The sequence below is a fragment of the Typha latifolia genome, chromosome 2, assembly GCF_019914945.1.
Source record: "Typha latifolia isolate L0001 chromosome 2, TyphaL0001v2, whole genome shotgun sequence".
Classification (NCBI taxonomy): Eukaryota; Viridiplantae; Streptophyta; class Magnoliopsida; order Poales; family Typhaceae; genus Typha; species Typha latifolia.
In genome coordinates, this window is record NC_133087.1 from 998,175 (window position 1) to 1,015,143 (window position 16,969).

Here is a 16,969-nt window from a genome sequence, read left to right on the forward strand (position 1 = left end):
TATTTAGACGCGTTGAAAATTTTATTTAATTTTTTAAAATTTAATCTCTAACAAGCATTTTAAATTCGACATTTGTGTTCAACTATAACAAAAAAATTAGTTTGAATATAATTACAAAAAGGTAGAGTGACAAATAAAATTATAAACTGTGAAATAAAATTAAGTCTAATAAGAAATTAGTAAAAAAATATAATTTTCCTTAAACCAAAGCATAAAAATATCCATCGTTCTTATTCACGTAAGATAAATTCACCTCCTGTCCCAACTATATTTGCGACTAGTATACCAAAAGCTTCTTATTTATTGCCAATAATGCAATAATATGTGACGACAGAGAATAAATAATTGCATAAGAACATATGACAGCTTCTTACAACAACTATAGGAACGATAATAGTAGCTAGATTTGACAAACAGAATGTGACGATCGACAGTGTTAATGGAGATATGAAGTTTTTAAGTACAGTTAGTTCTGCTGTCAAAAGAACGCAAGTGGCCAGTGATCGTATGCAGCCAAGAGTGCAGGAACTTTCTAAATGAGGTACTTGGCTTAAGGTGATTGGACAAGTAACACTCGCTACTGCTTCCCACGGCAGAGAGAGGGGGGGGAGAAAGATTCCCTCTCCTTTGTTTCTTGTCTGTTTCCAAGCTGTCTGCATCTTATTCTTTTTTTCCTTTCTCTTATTAGTTGCCGTACTTGCTCTTGGTATAGAGAGAGACGTAGAAGAGAGGTGGTGATTGTTTTGAAACCAGTGAGGCGCCAAGGTATGGGCTCTTGATTACTGTGTCGTCTTTCTATTGTTCGTTTTGATGGATTTTATCTACACGACAGTGGATATTACTGAAAGTTCTCTTCTTTCGTGGGGGAATGGAGAATGGGATATGGGTCTTGTAGATTTCCGTGTGCTGGGTCTTGCCTTGTGGGAAAGATCCAATTTTTATGATTTTTCGTGTTGATGGATCTATGAAGGAGAAAGGTTCGGGTTTAATCCGATTTCTATGAGAACTTTGAGATCTGGGTCTTTATGACGGAATGACATGATTCCATTTTATTTGGGAATTTAATTTGATTTGGTACTGTTGGATTGAAGATTCAACTGGAGGAATGTGGTAAGGAAAGGTGAGATAAGAAGATGGGGAAGAAGGGCAAGTGGTTCGGTGCTGTCAAGAAGGTCTTCAGCCCTGAATCTAAGGAGAAGAAGGATCAGGTCGGTAAATTACTTTCCTTTGCTCTATCAAACAGTAACTCCAAGTGGGTTCTTCTCAAAATGCTACATTTTATCCTTATTATTACCAGAAATCCAAGAAGAAGGGGCCAAAACATTCGGACGCTGGCCCTTCGGAATTGTTGGAGAATGCTGTTCCAGATCCAGGTCCTCCATCTTTGCCCCATCCCGAGGAGGTTGAACTGGTAGAGGCTGAGAATGAGAGGAGCAAGCATGCCTACTCTGTTGCGCAGGCAACTGCAGCCGCTGCAGAGGCTGCTGTTGCTTCTGCTCAGGCTGCCGCAGAGGTCTTTCGCCTCACGACATCAACAAATTTCTCTGGCAAGTCGAGAGAAGAGATTGCGGCAATCAAGATCCAGACTGCTTTCCGAGGCTATCTGGTATATGAAGTTAATCCTTGTTTTTAGTTTCAGATTTAAAGCTATGAAGTGTCTGAAATATTTTGCTTGCTGAATCGTCTGACTTAGTTTTGTTTCATAGAGACAAGGATCCCTAATTGTGAATCTCTTAGTATAAGCCCCTTTTGTCTTACGTTGTGATCTTAACAGTGATGCTATTTCAAGAAGAACCCATGTCCGTTGTCCATTGTCGTGCAAATAGTTTACTTTTCTTTTGTACTAATTAGAGAATTAGAATGAAACTCATTGCAGCAATGACAGTTGGTAAAATCCATTTGTTTCCCCTTCAATACTATCTAGTATCATGCGTCCGATCGTGGAACTTTAAGTAGTGTACCTCAAATATTAGTCACCTTCATGATTGTAAGGTAACAAATAAAACCTCGCTTTGAATGGGTTCATAATCCATCGTCATTTGAGTTGAGTTCTCTAGCAAAAGATTGTTCATCTTGTGTCTGCCCAGAGATATATTGTCTCTATTCATGATCTTTCTTTTTGACTTTTCTGGTAACTTTTAAAGCTTTGGTCAAGTTCCAACTCCCAACTATAATGTAAGATGTGCAATGGCGCTTAACATACCATTTTCTCTTGAACTCACCACATGTTAATCTAGTGCTATATAAACTAAACTCTTGCTTTTGAAGCATTACGGCTTATGCTGATCAGTCTATCTACACAATTCTATTTTGCTATCTATTCTGAAGGCAAGGAGAGCACTGCAAGCCTTGAGAGGGCTGGTTAGGTTGAAGTCATTGATTTGTGGTGATTCTGTTAAACGTCAAGCAACTAGCACATTGCATTGCATGCAGACTGTGGCTCGCATTCAATCACAGATTCGTGCAAGAAGACTAAGGATGTCAGAGGAGAGCCAGGCTCTTCAGCGGCAATTGCTCCTCAAGAATGAAAAGGAACTTGACAGTGTAAGAACACAGATCCATCTGGTATTTTATTAGTTGTACGAAAGTTTGGCAAATGTGGTTTATCATACTCCTTTTCTTCTCATATAGACAAAAGGCACATACATCAACCCCACTATGTTGTTGCTTTACTCATTTAGATTGTCTCTGATGCCAATGATCAAAAGATGCTGATGAGAGATGTTGATGCTCTATCAATAACAAATAGTAGATCAACAGCAATTATTCTTTTTCATTTATTCCTGAATGGTAGGTAAGAGAAGAAAGTGCAGCATGATTATTAACTCTTTTTAGAGGCATATTTCAGCATCTACTAAACTATGGAATACACTTTACTGGGATAATTTGAGGCATTAAGATATGTAAATTAAAGTGCTAAGTTCTAGCAGTCTGTACAAAGAAGAGAATAGTGGTGTTTCATCAGGGTTTATCTGGATACACTGCATTCATGTTGCTTGATTTCGTCAAAAGATTTTCATTATTGTACTCAGTCATATACATGACCCAAATGAAGGATTTTAACCAATTCGGTCATTCCTATGCAACAGATGGGAGACGACTGGGATGATAGTCTGCAATCCAGAGAGAAAATTGAAGCAAGTTTAGTGAGCAGGCAAGAGGCTGCAATAAGAAGAGAAAGAGCTATGGCTTATGCATTTTCTCATCAGGTACTTGGTGTATGCCACACCGCTTTGTAAAGTGTCCTTTCTCCCATGCATTCATGTTCTCAGGATTTCCCCTTATTATAGTTGTTTTAGTTGAGCACTTCCGATAGTTCTTTGCATGTTTTAATCTCTTTACGAATTTCTCTGTGACAGTGGAAGAGTTCTTCAAGGTCAGTGAACCCAATGTTCATAGATCCAAACAACCAACAGTGGGGTTGGAGCTGGTTAGATCGCTGGATGGCAGCAAGACCATGCGAGACCCAAAGCACAATAGATAAAGAAGTAAACAACGACCGTTCATCTACAAAGAACATGACCCAAAATGCTGGAGAAGGGGAGATAACAAGAGCCTATGCTCGTCGTGATGTTAAACCAGACCAACCCTCAAAGACAACACCAAAGCCGACCCATCTGGCCTCCAAGCCGACCACACCCTCCCCCAAGCCGACGACATCAACTACCGGGAGGAGCAAATCAACAACACTGAAAAATGGATGTGCTCCTGGTGATGATGATGCAAGAAGTGTAGTCAGCGTACAGTCAGAGCGGCCGAGGAGGCACAGCATGCCAGGGTCATCTATACGCAACGATGAGAGTCAACTGAGCTCTTCAGCAGTTCGTAGTTTTATGGCGCCCACTGAATCTGCGAAAGCCAAGTCTCGCTTCCAGAGCCCATGGAATGAGGAAGTTGAGACTCCAGAGAAGGGAGGATCCATTGGCTCTGTTAAGAAGAGGTTGTCTTTCCCTGCCGGTGATAATCCTAACATGGCAACACCAGTAGGAACAAGACGCCATTCGGGTCCTCCTAAGGTGGAGATTGCAGTGAACGACGTGGAAGTGCATGTGGAGCTCTATGCAAGCAATGGTGAAAGCAGGTAGAGTGTCATACAGCAACAAAGAGAGAAATTACTCCAGTGAAGATAAGAAGAATCTATTTGATCCCTTTCTCATCGTTTGAAGTGAGATAATCATGCGAGGCAGCTAAAGTAAATTGTTCTCTTATTTTGACATACCACCTCATTATTTGTAACAGAATGTTTGTGTCTTATTCTATCCCTTCTGTTGTTGGCGTTCAATGAAATATACATGTTTTATTCACGGCTGTGTGGATTTACGACTTTAGTAAAGATAATCTTATCTTTGATGCAGCCAAGCCACCATAATTATCTCGCATTCAAACCTGCAGACAGCTACTTGAGGCCAACCTGTTACAATACGACAATACAATAATAGGACAATAAATGGTAGCTGTAATATTATTTTATTTTATTTTTTAATTTAACATATAAAATTAAGTATATACATCGTCGATGCACATTTTGTTATAATAGAATACAGATAATTTATATATATAATGTATACCAAAATTTATTATTATAAATTAAAGTATAAAATCTCCAGCCTCTTCGTTAACATTACAGGTTTGCAAATTTAACCCTGTATCAAGCATTTGTATGCCCGAGATGATCAAGAAAATCCATTTAGCATTTTCTTTTCTTCAATAAAATTTACAAAGTCTTCGATGGGTCCAAGGTTACAACAGATTCCCCTTACAAAGAACGAAACAAGATGGAAATTAGCAAAGAGGCACATTCATCATTGATTAGAGTAGAGAGCAGCTCGCTGAGCCGATTTCAAGACTAATCTTGAAATCAAGAAACAAATAAAAACTGCCATCATGACAAATGACAGGATTTCACTGATAAATAACATACAAGCGAATATAAAATAATTGATCTGTAGACACCTATAAGTCCATGTTGTTAAGCCTGTTGTGTCACTCTTCAACAGCTAGCAATTAAAATGGAATGAGTTTGTGCTGCTTCAGACGGTAGCTGATGATTTGTTCTTGGCAGTAGTATAGTTGGTCTTTTTATCAGCAGAGAGCCAGAATAAAGCAGATAATATACGGTTCATGAAAGTCGATCAGCTTGCTCTCCTAATTGTTCTCCTTTTCTGGAGGTAGCTGTCATGGGGCAAATGGCAGTGAATTTGCAGAATTGGCATTTCCATTTCTCAGTTTCTGAGACAAATTTAGCCTCTCGCTCTCCCAACCAGATTTTCAGGGTTTCATTCATCTGACTCTTAAACCAAGAAATGTCGTAGGAAAAATAATATTCTTCAAGCAGTGAGTGATCTGACTGCAACTCATATCTGCATCAGGAATGCAGAAACTTTCACAAATCCCTCATTTTTATCGTTGGATATGTTAACACACTGACATTATCTTGGAAATTTCCCTTATTTACCTCAAGAGAAGTTGTTCTTTAGATGGTGGGAGCAAACAACATGTGTTCCTAAAATATGTAATCACATCTTCAAATGTCTGCAGGTGGAAAATGTACAATATTCAGATCATAGATAAGCACATTATAATTTAACTGAGTGAAGGAGGATTTTTATTAGGACAACATATCAGAAACAAGCCATAAAAGCATAAATATTTTATCTCTTAGAAGCTAGAAAACATAAAAGAGGCTACGATGTAGTCTCAAAGAGCATTAAAAATCACAACAATGTGCAGAAATGTATGTAGCATATCACTCAGAAGATTTCATATCTAACAACTGCATAAAGGAGCAAGTGTAATGCATATGGCATATAAATGTACATATATAGAAAATTCACATAAATAAAGTCAACTAACAGCTCCTGTAGCTTTCAAACATGTTTGATAACAAAAGGGGAAATGACTTTACCCTGGCATGTATAGAAGAAAGAAATAAGTTACCTTCGCATCGAAGCCCAATGAATTAATGTATTGCCTGACAACATCAGATAGAATATATTGGGGATTCAAATTAAAATAACTGAAGAAGTGGTCAGCAGGAAACTGCTCGGCAATCAAGCTGTCCCATAAGTACTTATAGCACATCAGCTGAAGCCTGCCATGAACATGATGAAACAATAATATCAGATAGATCCGTGCTATTGCGAGCAGAAGTACAGATAAGAGAGTATCTAAGAATCAGAAGGTCAATTCCCAGGCTTCTCGAAACATGTCTATGCATATGCATAATAGCACATCCACTCCACTTGAGTTGATACTAAAGGCCCAAAACATTATCCATGATCGGAGACTGTTGCATAGCAGACTGTTTCAAAATTAAAACATGAAGTTTCTCGCAAATGATAGGCAAATGATAGGTTCTACAGAAGCTTCATGGTTCATGAAGCCAATTTAGATTGTATACATGCCACAAATATTTTCATTTTTAAATGTACATATATTTAATCATTTGCAAGTGGACAAGCAACCAGAAAATTATCTGATGCATAGATAGTAAGCTTGGGACTTGCCTCTAGAAAATAAATAAAAAATCTCAACTCCAAAAAGTATATTAAACCAATTAGTCCAAAAATGCTGAGCCAGGATACAAAAAATGTCACAGCCCAAGAGAAAATACACCAATTGCCAATTAAACCACTTGTGGTTGACCTGTTACAATAACTCCCATTGTAGGCTATTAAATTTGAGCAGATAGTGAATGAGTAACATAGGCAAAACAAAATGCAACAAAACAAGCATCACTTGCAATTAACACAGTAGAAAATTAAATTGGAGGAAAGTAACTTGCAAGCCATAAAGGAATACATTAGATAACATGATAAGAATACATTGAGAAGAATATATTGTATACCTTGCATTTCTTTTTTGTGCTTCTGAAGGAAGTGTCGCCTTACGACGTGTCTTCGTGTCCACTAAAATAGGGTTCAGAGTAGCTTCATTTATCGGAATTTGAATTTCATCAATCACTCCAACCATCCAAATACCTTCAAAGACTCCTATTCTAATATAATTCAAAAATAAACTATCAGAATGTTGTTGAGTTCACAAATAATTACCAAAAGGTCTAATACGTGTTAAATAAAGTTTGGACAGCTAAATACATATTTGGACATTTACACTTAAAATTTTTTGCACAAAATCTGGCAATGTTTTCACATATTTGCAAGGGCATAACTTGTAATAGTGATTGAACAGGAAAAACAAATCATCACACAAGGAAGAATAAAATGAAAAGAAATAAGTCCAAATGATAAAGTAGCGACTAGTCAATTATAAGAAACCACTAATTAGTTTCCTCTGTATTGGAATTATTAACATTTGGGCTTAAACAGTTGAAGGAAATATAGCATGAAGCTACACAAAACTCATAAGATAAAAGCAAATAGAAGGGGCCATTCTTGAATTACTAGTGAACTGGAGTAAGATTACTTACACTGGAAGCTCACGAGTTAAGCCTTCAAACAATAGTTGGTTTGTTCCGACAATGAAGTTCATGAATTTAATTGCCCACGATTCTTCAACAGACTTGATACGGATTTCTACCTTTTCTATAACCTGATTTCAATATGCAGATATCAGCAAAAATACTAAGCAGATAAGCATAATCCAATGTACTAATAAGCTACTAAAGTACCAAAAGGAAATAGCAAAGCTAAAGGTTCATTGCAGCAAGGTCTTCAAAGTTATGCAAAACTTACAAATGAAAGCCATAAAAATTAAAACTGCAACACACATATTAACGAGGGAAAAAATGACATTATTGAGCTCTGATGTTACTGTACAAGAAGTGAATCAGAACCAACAGTTGATTCACTGTTGCACACATCCTCAGCAGTATTCTATGTTACCAACATGTCCTCGTGCCCTAAGGTAATCATGTATCTAAAATATTGCATTCTGATCCATCATAGTAAGCATGCATCAGTGCACAATACATGGCATCAGTGATGCAGCTAAAAATCTACATTCTTGTTGCTATTACCATAAAACAAATAGGACGTAGTACCCAGAAGAAATGTGAAATGAAAGCTAACATCTAAATTCTCATGGAATTCTCTTTTCCTTGTTTTTCATGTCTTACTAGAGAAAATTGGAGCATGAGCATCCCACAGTGTAATAGTTCACCTTTCGGTCCATGCAATTATTCAAATCAAATGTTAAGATTTTAGGAACCACAAAGGGAAAATGCACTACTCAGCACAAGGTAAGGTGAACTCATGATTGGATTTATCACAAAAGATTCATACAAGCTCCAAGTGGTTTTGCCCGTCAGTCTTCAATTAAAAAGAAGCATTTTTTAGTATCCATATAAGATTTTGAATATGCTGACAGCCAAAGAAATCCGGAGACACAAACAGATGAAAATTGCTGTTTTTCAGTCTGATTTGACTCACCTCCTTTTCAAGTTGAGCATGGCGATCGGAACCTGCTTTCATGGCTTCAGTTCTTTTGGGCTTTCCATGTAGGAGGACATATTCCATTTGTTTCTCACACCATTCCTAATATGGATAAGAACCTTCAGATGATTTAAAACAGTTATGCAGAGAACAGGAAGCATCAGTAAAGATCAAAGCTAGCTACAGTATAAGGGGTCAAAATGCAAATAACCTTTTGGTTCTGATGGAAGAAGCAAGTTCTGTAGTCCATTATATATACTGGGCTCATGGATTGTTCTCGGAGTTCCACATTCCATATTTAAAACCTAGAGGGCCTTTAAAGAATGCCGTTAAAAGACAAAATATCACATCTACCGGTACCCTTGCCAAAATATGATATTCCCACTCAGGAAAGTAGAGCGTGTATCACAACTCAAAGGATTACCAACAAGATTCAAAATATCACATTTACTCCTAAAACAACTGTATATCATTTAACACCTTTTCTATTTAGAATATACGCCATAATTTATGTCTTTTTGGCGGCATTTTTATATAGACCCTTATGTGATATTTCGTCTCTTTAAACACATTTTATATAGATAATCAAGATTCTCGAGCTCGTATGCAAATGCGAAAGTTTGGAACTTTTCAATTGCAACAATGTAAAAGTCACTCCTTTTCCGCCATTGTTTTCCCAAATGTAAGGTAAAAGATCTCAAGACTTTAAAAAAAATTCGGGAGACGAAAAATTGTTGGACGAATGGCGGATTTCTTCATTAAATCTGGAAGAAAAAGGGAGCAAGAGACATACAGTGGCGGTGACGTCGGTGACAGTAAGCCCCCTCTTCGACCGAAACCGGCGGAGGAACGACTCCCGAGGCGCCGATCCCACCGAATCCTCGATGTCCGAAGCCGGCGGCGGCGACGCAGCGCAGCGGCGAAGCGAGCTCGCAGGACGCGGCTGAGGGAAGGCGACGGAAGGGAGGGCAGAGATGACATGGCGCGCGGAGGAGAGCGCGGCTTCCAAGAAGGCCATCTCCTCTTCGCTTACGATCTCGATCGGGATGCTATTGGTGTTATTAGCGTCGGCGTCGACGAGAGCAGAGGATGGTGTGGAGGAGGATGCCGAGTCCATAAGCAAGTCGTCGCCGGCTTTAAGGGCAACGCGTCTACTCATAGAGCAGTTCGCGTGTTTCAAGTGCCGAGTTTAGCTGCTCATAGATTTTGACATGGGAAGAGTTGGGAGGACGAGAATGGAAGGGAAACTTCTGAGGAGGGACGGAAAAATAAAAAAAATTGAAAGTCAAAAGGAGATTATATTTGCCCATTTACCCCTCTAGAAGTGAAAACTTTCCATGAATGTAAAAACAATAAAGTCAAGGCGGTAATTTGACATTTTCGCAGAAAAATAATTTCACTGGTATGTTTGAAAGGAGAAACTAACAACACAAGTAAAATTTATTTTAACCCATCCTAAAAAATAGATAAAATCCGATATTATTTGCACCACATTGTTTTGAGGAAGCCAAGACAGCATGAAAGCTATACACCTCTGCCAATTGTAAAGTTAAGACTACACAATTTGTCTTGTTACAAGTTGCAAGACAACATTCATGCAAGAGCTGTTGTTAACAGTGAAAATGGCACAATGTGATCACTAGTACTAACATATCAAAGACACAGGGTAATTTTGATTTAGTACCGAAGCATTGATGATTCCATAACTTGCATGTTGGTGTGATGAACGAATATTTGTTTCTAAACGAGACGAGGCCATGAAAAATAAAAAGTCAAAACGCAGATCCGCCTCCTTTTGTCTTCCCTAGCAAAACGTCTTTGGCCTCGTTGATCTTTGAAGCAAGATAATGGCTTCCTCCTGCATCTGGATGGTTGGCAACCATCACCTTCTTGTGTGCTTCTTTAACTTTATCTGGAGGGGCATTTTCTCTGTGGAGAGAGATAAAAAAGAGGATATGATAGAAGTTAGAAGAAAAGGAGATGCAATTAAGAAAAGAAATAAGCAATCGCATTATTATATTAGATGTGAACACATTATAGAGCTGAATGGGGAAAAGACACACAAAAAAACAAAAGAATTCACATAGCACCAAAACATTTCCAATATTCAGATATTGTATCCAGCACTGGATACACTTCAACAACGTGGAGATTCAAAAATAAATTTCTCCGGATATCCATATGAACATAACATCTCTGATGCAATGGACTAGCTCAATAAACCAAATTTGTGGAGATGTTTGTTTCGTTAGCAGCTATACAGTGTGTTTAGCATATAATTCAGCTTCTCAAACAGAATGATGAGCAAAATCTGTGCGACAAAGTATGCATTATATTAAAAACAAAAGAATGGTTTCTGCATGATCAATGGATATATAGCACCCATGAATAGACTGCATAAGGCAATGCTTGTTTCTTAAGGAATAATCTTCACAACTTGTTTTCATTATTACATTACATTAATTCAGCTATCCTATATCTCTTAAAGCAATATGCTTACCTAACTCCGAGGATTAAAGCAGCTTCCCTTCTAGTCATAGTAGTTTGAAAGCCACCTTCGTAAAATCTCCGCATCCTAGGAACAACTGGCCGTGCCTTATATGCCTGCCAAGCTTGGACACCATATCTACTAGCAAGAGCAGCAGCAGCAACTGCAAGCCCTGCTAAGAGTGGTACAACCTGCAGGCCTTCAAATTTAATCAAACCAAATTTCTGACAAGAGATATTGAACAGTGTGTTGGAATGCATAAAATTAATGGTGGATCATTTCTGACTTCTACAAGCATGTTTCACACATTCAAGGCATTAGCGTGCATTTGCTTAGAGAGTGTGTTACATTATCCAATGGATACATGTCTGAATAGTAGATAGTTTTTCATGTGTGTATTAGCAAGAATATTTATGTCCGCCAACAACCAGCATAAATCATATAGAGAATGGGAGAAAATAACGAATCAGCTAAGTTGGTTAGACTCATCACTGAGGGCAAAACTATATTGCACTAAATTGGTTAGACTCATCAAACATGACTTCTCTCAACGGTCACTAGCGCACTCTGAGTTCTCAAGCACATGAAGAATTTCAGTATGTCATGCGAAGCATTCCAATTCATGAGTTTCAAGGCAGTACCAATGTTTTACTATCACAGATATGATTTCAATGGGCATCCAAGTATTAAGATGAGTCAGAATTGGTACACAAAATAATACAAGGGGATGACAACTTATCACGAAAAATATATTTGCACAAATTGGCATGCGATGACATCTCCATAGAGATTCTAATAGAAATAAGCATTTAAAATTGGTGAGAAGAATAACGAAATAGGAGGGAACATAAAAACTAGATATTTTCCAAGTAGCTAATATCATCACTAGAATGTTTGTTAGTTAATAAGGCATTGAGATCAAATCATTAAATCCAGGTGCAAACTTTAGTTTAGTAAGAGATGTTTACCTACCAATGTCGCGAAATCTAGCGATCTTGCAGTAGTTTCAGCAAGAACAACCCTCAGAGAAAGCCGACCAAGAAAAGAGGGAAAAATAAAACTTTTTCACTATTAAATTTTTATCCTCCTCTTCTCGATTTCCTCTGCTCCCCAACCTCGATCTCGCATATAAAACCAAAACCAGAAACTTTTTTGCTTATTTGATTCTCTTATATCTTCCTTCAATTTTCTGATGAAACAAATTAAGGCTACCCAATTTCTCATTTCAACCATAGGTTTCACGCGCTCAAAAATAAAATTAAAAATATATATAAAAAAAATCCTTAGAGTTTGGAGAACTCACCATTACCGCGACCACGTTATCGATTAGGTACGGCGATTCCTAGAAACTTTCGAGCTAAAATCTTATCTACCGACCAAAAAAATTAGGGTTTTATTAGTTCAAAAGGCGGCAGCGGCGGATTCACTCACCGGAGTTGGGTGTTTTCTAGGAGGAGATTGGCGTTGCAAATAACACCTCCATCTTCTCCGATATCAGCATTCACTACTTTGGAGTGTGGCCGGTGAACTGCGTGCGAAGCGTCTACGGGCCGGGTCGATATAACCCAATATCGGATCGGGTTCGGTAATCAGGCCCATAAGCCCGTTAATTTTTCTCTTTAATGCCTATAATAGATGGAATGGGATAACTGAAGTATATAACTACAACACTAATAATTAGAGTATGGATAGTGGAAGTGTTAGTGTGAAGTGAGTACAGCTTATTTTAACCCCACTATGCAAGCTTAATCTAAACACGATTTATCCACTTAAACCTAGAATCCAATTTGCTATATTTTTTTTACTCTACTAATAATTACATTATGTAGCTTTCTTGTTAACAATTACTTAGATGCAGGGCAGACTCGTCACTCGTGTGAATCGATTTGGACACGTTGTCATGTGCACGTCCGCATATTAATTATGTGCATAAAAAAATATAAGTCATAATATTTGAACAAATACAATTAAATTCCTTGTAATTACTCCGTATTTATTAGGAGGATTCATAGCATTTGTACCATGAACTCCTCCTAATGAACACATAAACATTAAAGTAAAATCCATAATTAACTATTTCAACTATAAAGAAAAACACCTTGACCAATTTTGGCTAATTCAACTACTTGGCCTCCAAGTTTTGGCCAAATCCTCTCCTCTTCCAACTTTTATATATATATATATATATATATATATATATATATATATATATATATATATATATATATATATATATATATATATATATATATATATAATAAAAAAAGTACAAAACTTTAAAAAATAAATTAAAGGTAAGTTAAGTGGAAGTCTGACTTGGTGCCAACATGTCACTTGCTCACCACCTTTTGTTTTTATATTTAAAATAATGACTTTTAAGAGATCAATGAAACCACTCGGTCAACCCGACTTCAAAAAAATAAATAATAATAATAATAAAACATCAGAACCGTTGAGGAAGAGTTTTAATCTTAAGCGTCCATTCTGTGTGCTGAATGGAATCAACGGTAGTTAAGTTCCTAGTACGTCCATCTACCAACGGAGATGAGAGACCGTCGGATAGAATGATCCAACGGTGGAGAGAGAAACCCTAGACAGCCCGTGTATGTGCGGAACTCTATATAAAGGGTTCGACGGTTGAGTTCCTCAGCAAAATCTCTATATCTTTCGGCCGATCCTTCCTCGAAGGTAATGTCGTGCTCTACTCTTCTCTGCTCGCTCATCTCGATATGATGCATGCCTTGGGGTTTCTTTGAACGATTGCTAATGTACACTGATCGTTTGCTGGAATTTGATCTAAGTTTTGTTTATGGTCTCAATGATTTTGATCTGCGGTTTGTTTCGGTAGATCGTAAGATTGTTCGATTGCAGTTAATTACAAGCATATGCGTCATGCTATCGAATGCAGATACTTTGGATCATCTTTAAGCAAGTAGTAGGTTAATGACTTCTTATAGAAGTTGCTAAGGTCGGTCTAATCGTTCGATTATTATGTTGAAAGAAGTGCTAGTAAGCTTGTTTATTCTTTTGCTGGTCGGCTTTATATGTAAAAACTCAAATTCTAAGCGCCTTTGTTTTATAACAAACAATTTGTTAGATTAGCTTTTCACTTTCACTACTAAATTTTTGTGCATCTGATTTTAAAGAATGAGAATAAAATATTACCATAAGTATGCACTGTTAAGAAAACAATTAATCTGAACTGGGATAATTTAGATTACTATGAATAAATAAATGTAGTCTATCAGATAGTCGCTTTAATTGACTTTAACAATGCAAATAGAATAAAATTAAAATTAATAATGAAATAATGATTGATCTAATAGCACTATGAAATGTTTAATCTAGCAATATTAAATAATAAAATGAATTTGGCTTTTAAGGCGTGCAGTAATTCTCCTAAAGGCAACAGACATCCTCTTGTGCCAGGATTCTTGTCACGGTATCTCTAAGATCCAGCTCAGGTCTAATTCATCTTTTGATCCGGTGGCAACACAGTCCAATAGTTCAACTTGTTACTAAGTTATCATTTAGTCAAATTGGAGATTGAGGAAGAGAGTAGGTAAGATTTCAAGTTGTATATCCTCAGCCACCATAATTTAAATTGGAATTGAACGACCCTTACAATCAGCCCGTTGGCAATAAGATTTCCTTCATTATGGAAGTTGTTACTAACATGACTACGTAGGGAGCTTCTATCCCCTTTTTTATTTATTTTTTGTTGTGGCAAATCCAACATACACTTAAATGGACGAAGGTTTCAGACTTGATTTGCAATTAACGGGTTTGATTGCCTTGTTAACAACTCCTGATATTGTCTTCTTTGTTTACTTCTGTAGGTGCTTTCCTTTTATTTTGACAATTGTGATTAGGGCATCTGTGTGGTTTACAAAAACAGTAGTATTTGCCTATCATAAATTCCTAATTGTTATGCTTGATTAACAACACATGATGTTGTTCACTAACTATGACTTCTCTTTCTTCATTGTCATTATCAGCTCCTAGTCATCTCTTGCCATTATGGGGAAAGAGAAGGTTCACATCAATATTGTGGTCATTGGCCACGTCGATTCTGGTAAGTCGACCACCACTGGCCATCTGATATACAAGCTCGGAGGTATTGACAAGCGTGTGATTGAGAGATTTGAAAAGGAGGCTGCTGAGATGAACAAGAGGTCATTCAAGTATGCCTGGGTTCTTGACAAGCTTAAGGCTGAGCGTGAGAGAGGAATTACCATTGATATTGCTCTTTGGAAATTTGAGACAACCAAGTACTACTGTACAGTCATTGATGCCCCCGGACATCGTGACTTCATCAAGAATATGATTACTGGGACTTCTCAGGCTGACTGTGCTGTTCTTATCATTGACTCTACCACTGGTGGTTTTGAAGCTGGTATCTCTAAGGATGGTCAGACTCGTGAGCATGCCTTGCTTGCTTTCACTCTGGGAGTGAAACAGATGATTTGCTGCTGCAACAAGGTAGAGTCCTCTAAATAATAATCGCGTGCCTCCATAATTTTGTTCTGTTTTGCCTCTTTTTTAGTTGCAGATGGCTGTTTTTATGCACATAATCTAGCAACTTTATAATCTGGCCTACGATAATGAGCTTATATCTTAACCTGATTTCCAGTAGATTATGACTCCTACACGTAGGGTACTTACTTATTCTGCTGATATGTTATAGATGGATGCAACAACTCCCAAATACTCGAAGGCTCGGTATGATGAAATTGTTAAGGAAGTGTCCTCTTACCTGAAGAAGGTTGGTTACAATCCTGACAAGATCCCCTTTGTCCCCATCTCTGGATTTGAGGGTGACAACATGATTGAGAGGTCGACCAACCTGGACTGGTACAAGGGTCCTACCCTTCTTGAGGCGCTTGACTTGATCCAGGAGCCCAAGAGGCCCACAGACAAGCCCCTACGTCTTCCTCTTCAGGATGTTTACAAGATTGGTGGTATTGGTACTGTTCCAGTTGGAAGAGTTGAAACTGGTGTTCTTAAACCTGGCATGGTTGTCACTTTTGGCCCCACTGGTCTGACAACTGAAGTCAAGTCTGTGGAGATGCACCATGAGGCTCTGCAGGAGGCTCTCCCTGGTGACAATGTCGGTTTCAATGTTAAGAATGTTGCTGTCAAGGATCTTAAGCGTGGGTTTGTTGCTTCTAACTCTAAGGACGACCCAGCAAAGGGTGCTGCTAGCTTCACCTCTCAGGTTATTATCATGAACCATCCTGGTCAGATCGGCAACGGTTATGCCCCTGTCCTTGATTGCCATACCTCTCACATTGCTGTTAAGTTTGCCGAGATCCTCACCAAGATTGACAGGCGATCTGGAAAGGAACTTGAGAAGGAGCCCAAGTTCCTCAAGAACGGTGACGCCGGCTTCGTCAAGATGATTCCAACTAAGCCCATGGTTGTGGAGACTTTCTCTGAGTACCCACCCCTTGGTCGTTTTGCCGTTAGGGACATGCGCCAGACTGTTGCTGTAGGAGTCATCAAGAGTGTCGATAAGAAGGATCCTTCTGGTGCTAAGGTCACCAAGTCTGCTGCCAAGAAGAAGTGAAAGTTGTATTCCAGTCTGTTTAATGTCAAACCCTGCAGGGATTTAATCTTCTCCAGCATCTATTTTGCTGTTCATGTCAGATGTTACAAGTTTTGGTCACTGCTTTGGACACTGTTTGGCAGCCTCTTGTAGGACAGGGTGCTTGATAGAAGGCAGCGGAGATTTAAGGTTTTCAGCGTTATTTTTGAAGTTGTTGCTCTATTCAATCATAAAGTTTTTATCTTTTTCCCCTGAGATTTTTAGTTTTCTGATTATTTGCAGCTCTCTATCAGTTATAATTTGTCAAGATTCACGATAGCTATGTGATTATATTGTGACTTGCTATTCCCTTTTATTTTTCTGAAAGGAAGGCAAAAGTTGCCCCCCTTTCGTTGAGAGTTCCGGTGACGTGAGTGTCCCGGATTTGCTAGATTTGTTCTGGTGATCAATTCCACAAATAGTAGTGTAGATTTTTCTTCCTTCGGTCTTTTAAGAGGTTTTGTGAAAAGAAAATTGAAGGGTTTTAATCCTTAAATTTAA

The 16,969-nt window shown here is 38.0% G+C and overlaps 3 protein-coding genes across 15 annotated transcripts; 2 read left to right on the forward strand and 1 right to left on the reverse strand.

Annotated features, from left to right (window-relative positions):
- The first annotated feature begins 377 nt into the window (after nt 1-377).
- On the forward strand, nt 378-4,304 carry LOC140782281 (protein IQ-DOMAIN 3-like). 6 transcript variants are annotated; one of them, XM_073128769.1, is made up of 7 exons: nt 378-541; nt 689-765; nt 1,092-1,208; nt 1,298-1,606; nt 2,329-2,544; nt 3,090-3,209; nt 3,360-4,304. In XM_073128769.1, the coding sequence occupies exons 3-7, from the start codon at nt 1,134-1,136 to the stop codon at nt 4,083-4,085; spliced, it is 1,446 nt and encodes a 481-aa protein (XP_072984870.1). In that variant the 5' UTR covers nt 378-541; nt 689-765; nt 1,092-1,133; the 3' UTR covers nt 4,086-4,304. The 6 variants fall into 6 exon arrangements, with proteins under 6 accessions (XP_072984870.1, XP_072984868.1, XP_072984867.1 ...); XM_073128767.1 differs by having other exon boundaries at nt 382-555; XM_073128766.1 differs by lacking the exon at nt 378-541 and adding an exon at nt 833-977 and having other exon boundaries at nt 696-765.
- Nucleotides 4,305-4,670: 366 nt separating this feature from the next.
- LOC140782553 (mitochondrial import inner membrane translocase subunit TIM14-3-like) lies at nt 4,671-12,399 on the reverse strand. Of its 8 annotated transcripts, XM_073129177.1 has the most exons (8): nt 10,078-10,220; nt 9,187-9,643; nt 8,391-8,495; nt 7,430-7,551; nt 6,848-6,997; nt 5,938-6,091; nt 5,456-5,532; nt 4,671-5,360 (listed from the first exon to the last, which is right to left on the reverse strand). In XM_073129177.1, exons 2-8 carry the CDS (start codon nt 9,550-9,552, stop codon nt 5,120-5,122), a joined length of 1,215 nt encoding a protein of 404 aa, XP_072985278.1. In that variant the 5' UTR covers nt 9,553-9,643; nt 10,078-10,220; the 3' UTR covers nt 4,671-5,119. The 8 variants fall into 8 exon arrangements, 7 of the variants coding, with proteins under 7 accessions (XP_072985278.1, XP_072985281.1, XP_072985279.1 ...); XM_073129180.1 differs by lacking the exon at nt 10,078-10,220 and having other exon boundaries at nt 8,391-8,512; nt 9,187-9,253; XM_073129178.1 differs by lacking the exons at nt 9,187-9,643; nt 10,078-10,220 and adding an exon at nt 8,605-9,145.
- A 1,064-nt stretch (nt 12,400-13,463) lies between these two features.
- Nucleotides 13,464-16,684, forward strand: LOC140782053 (elongation factor 1-alpha-like). The gene is made up of 3 exons (XM_073128404.1): nt 13,464-13,569; nt 14,880-15,363; nt 15,569-16,684. The coding sequence occupies exons 2-3, from the start codon at nt 14,902-14,904 to the stop codon at nt 16,448-16,450; spliced, it is 1,344 nt and encodes a 447-aa protein (XP_072984505.1). The 5' UTR covers nt 13,464-13,569; nt 14,880-14,901; the 3' UTR covers nt 16,451-16,684.
- The last annotated feature ends 285 nt before the right edge of the window (nt 16,685-16,969 follow it).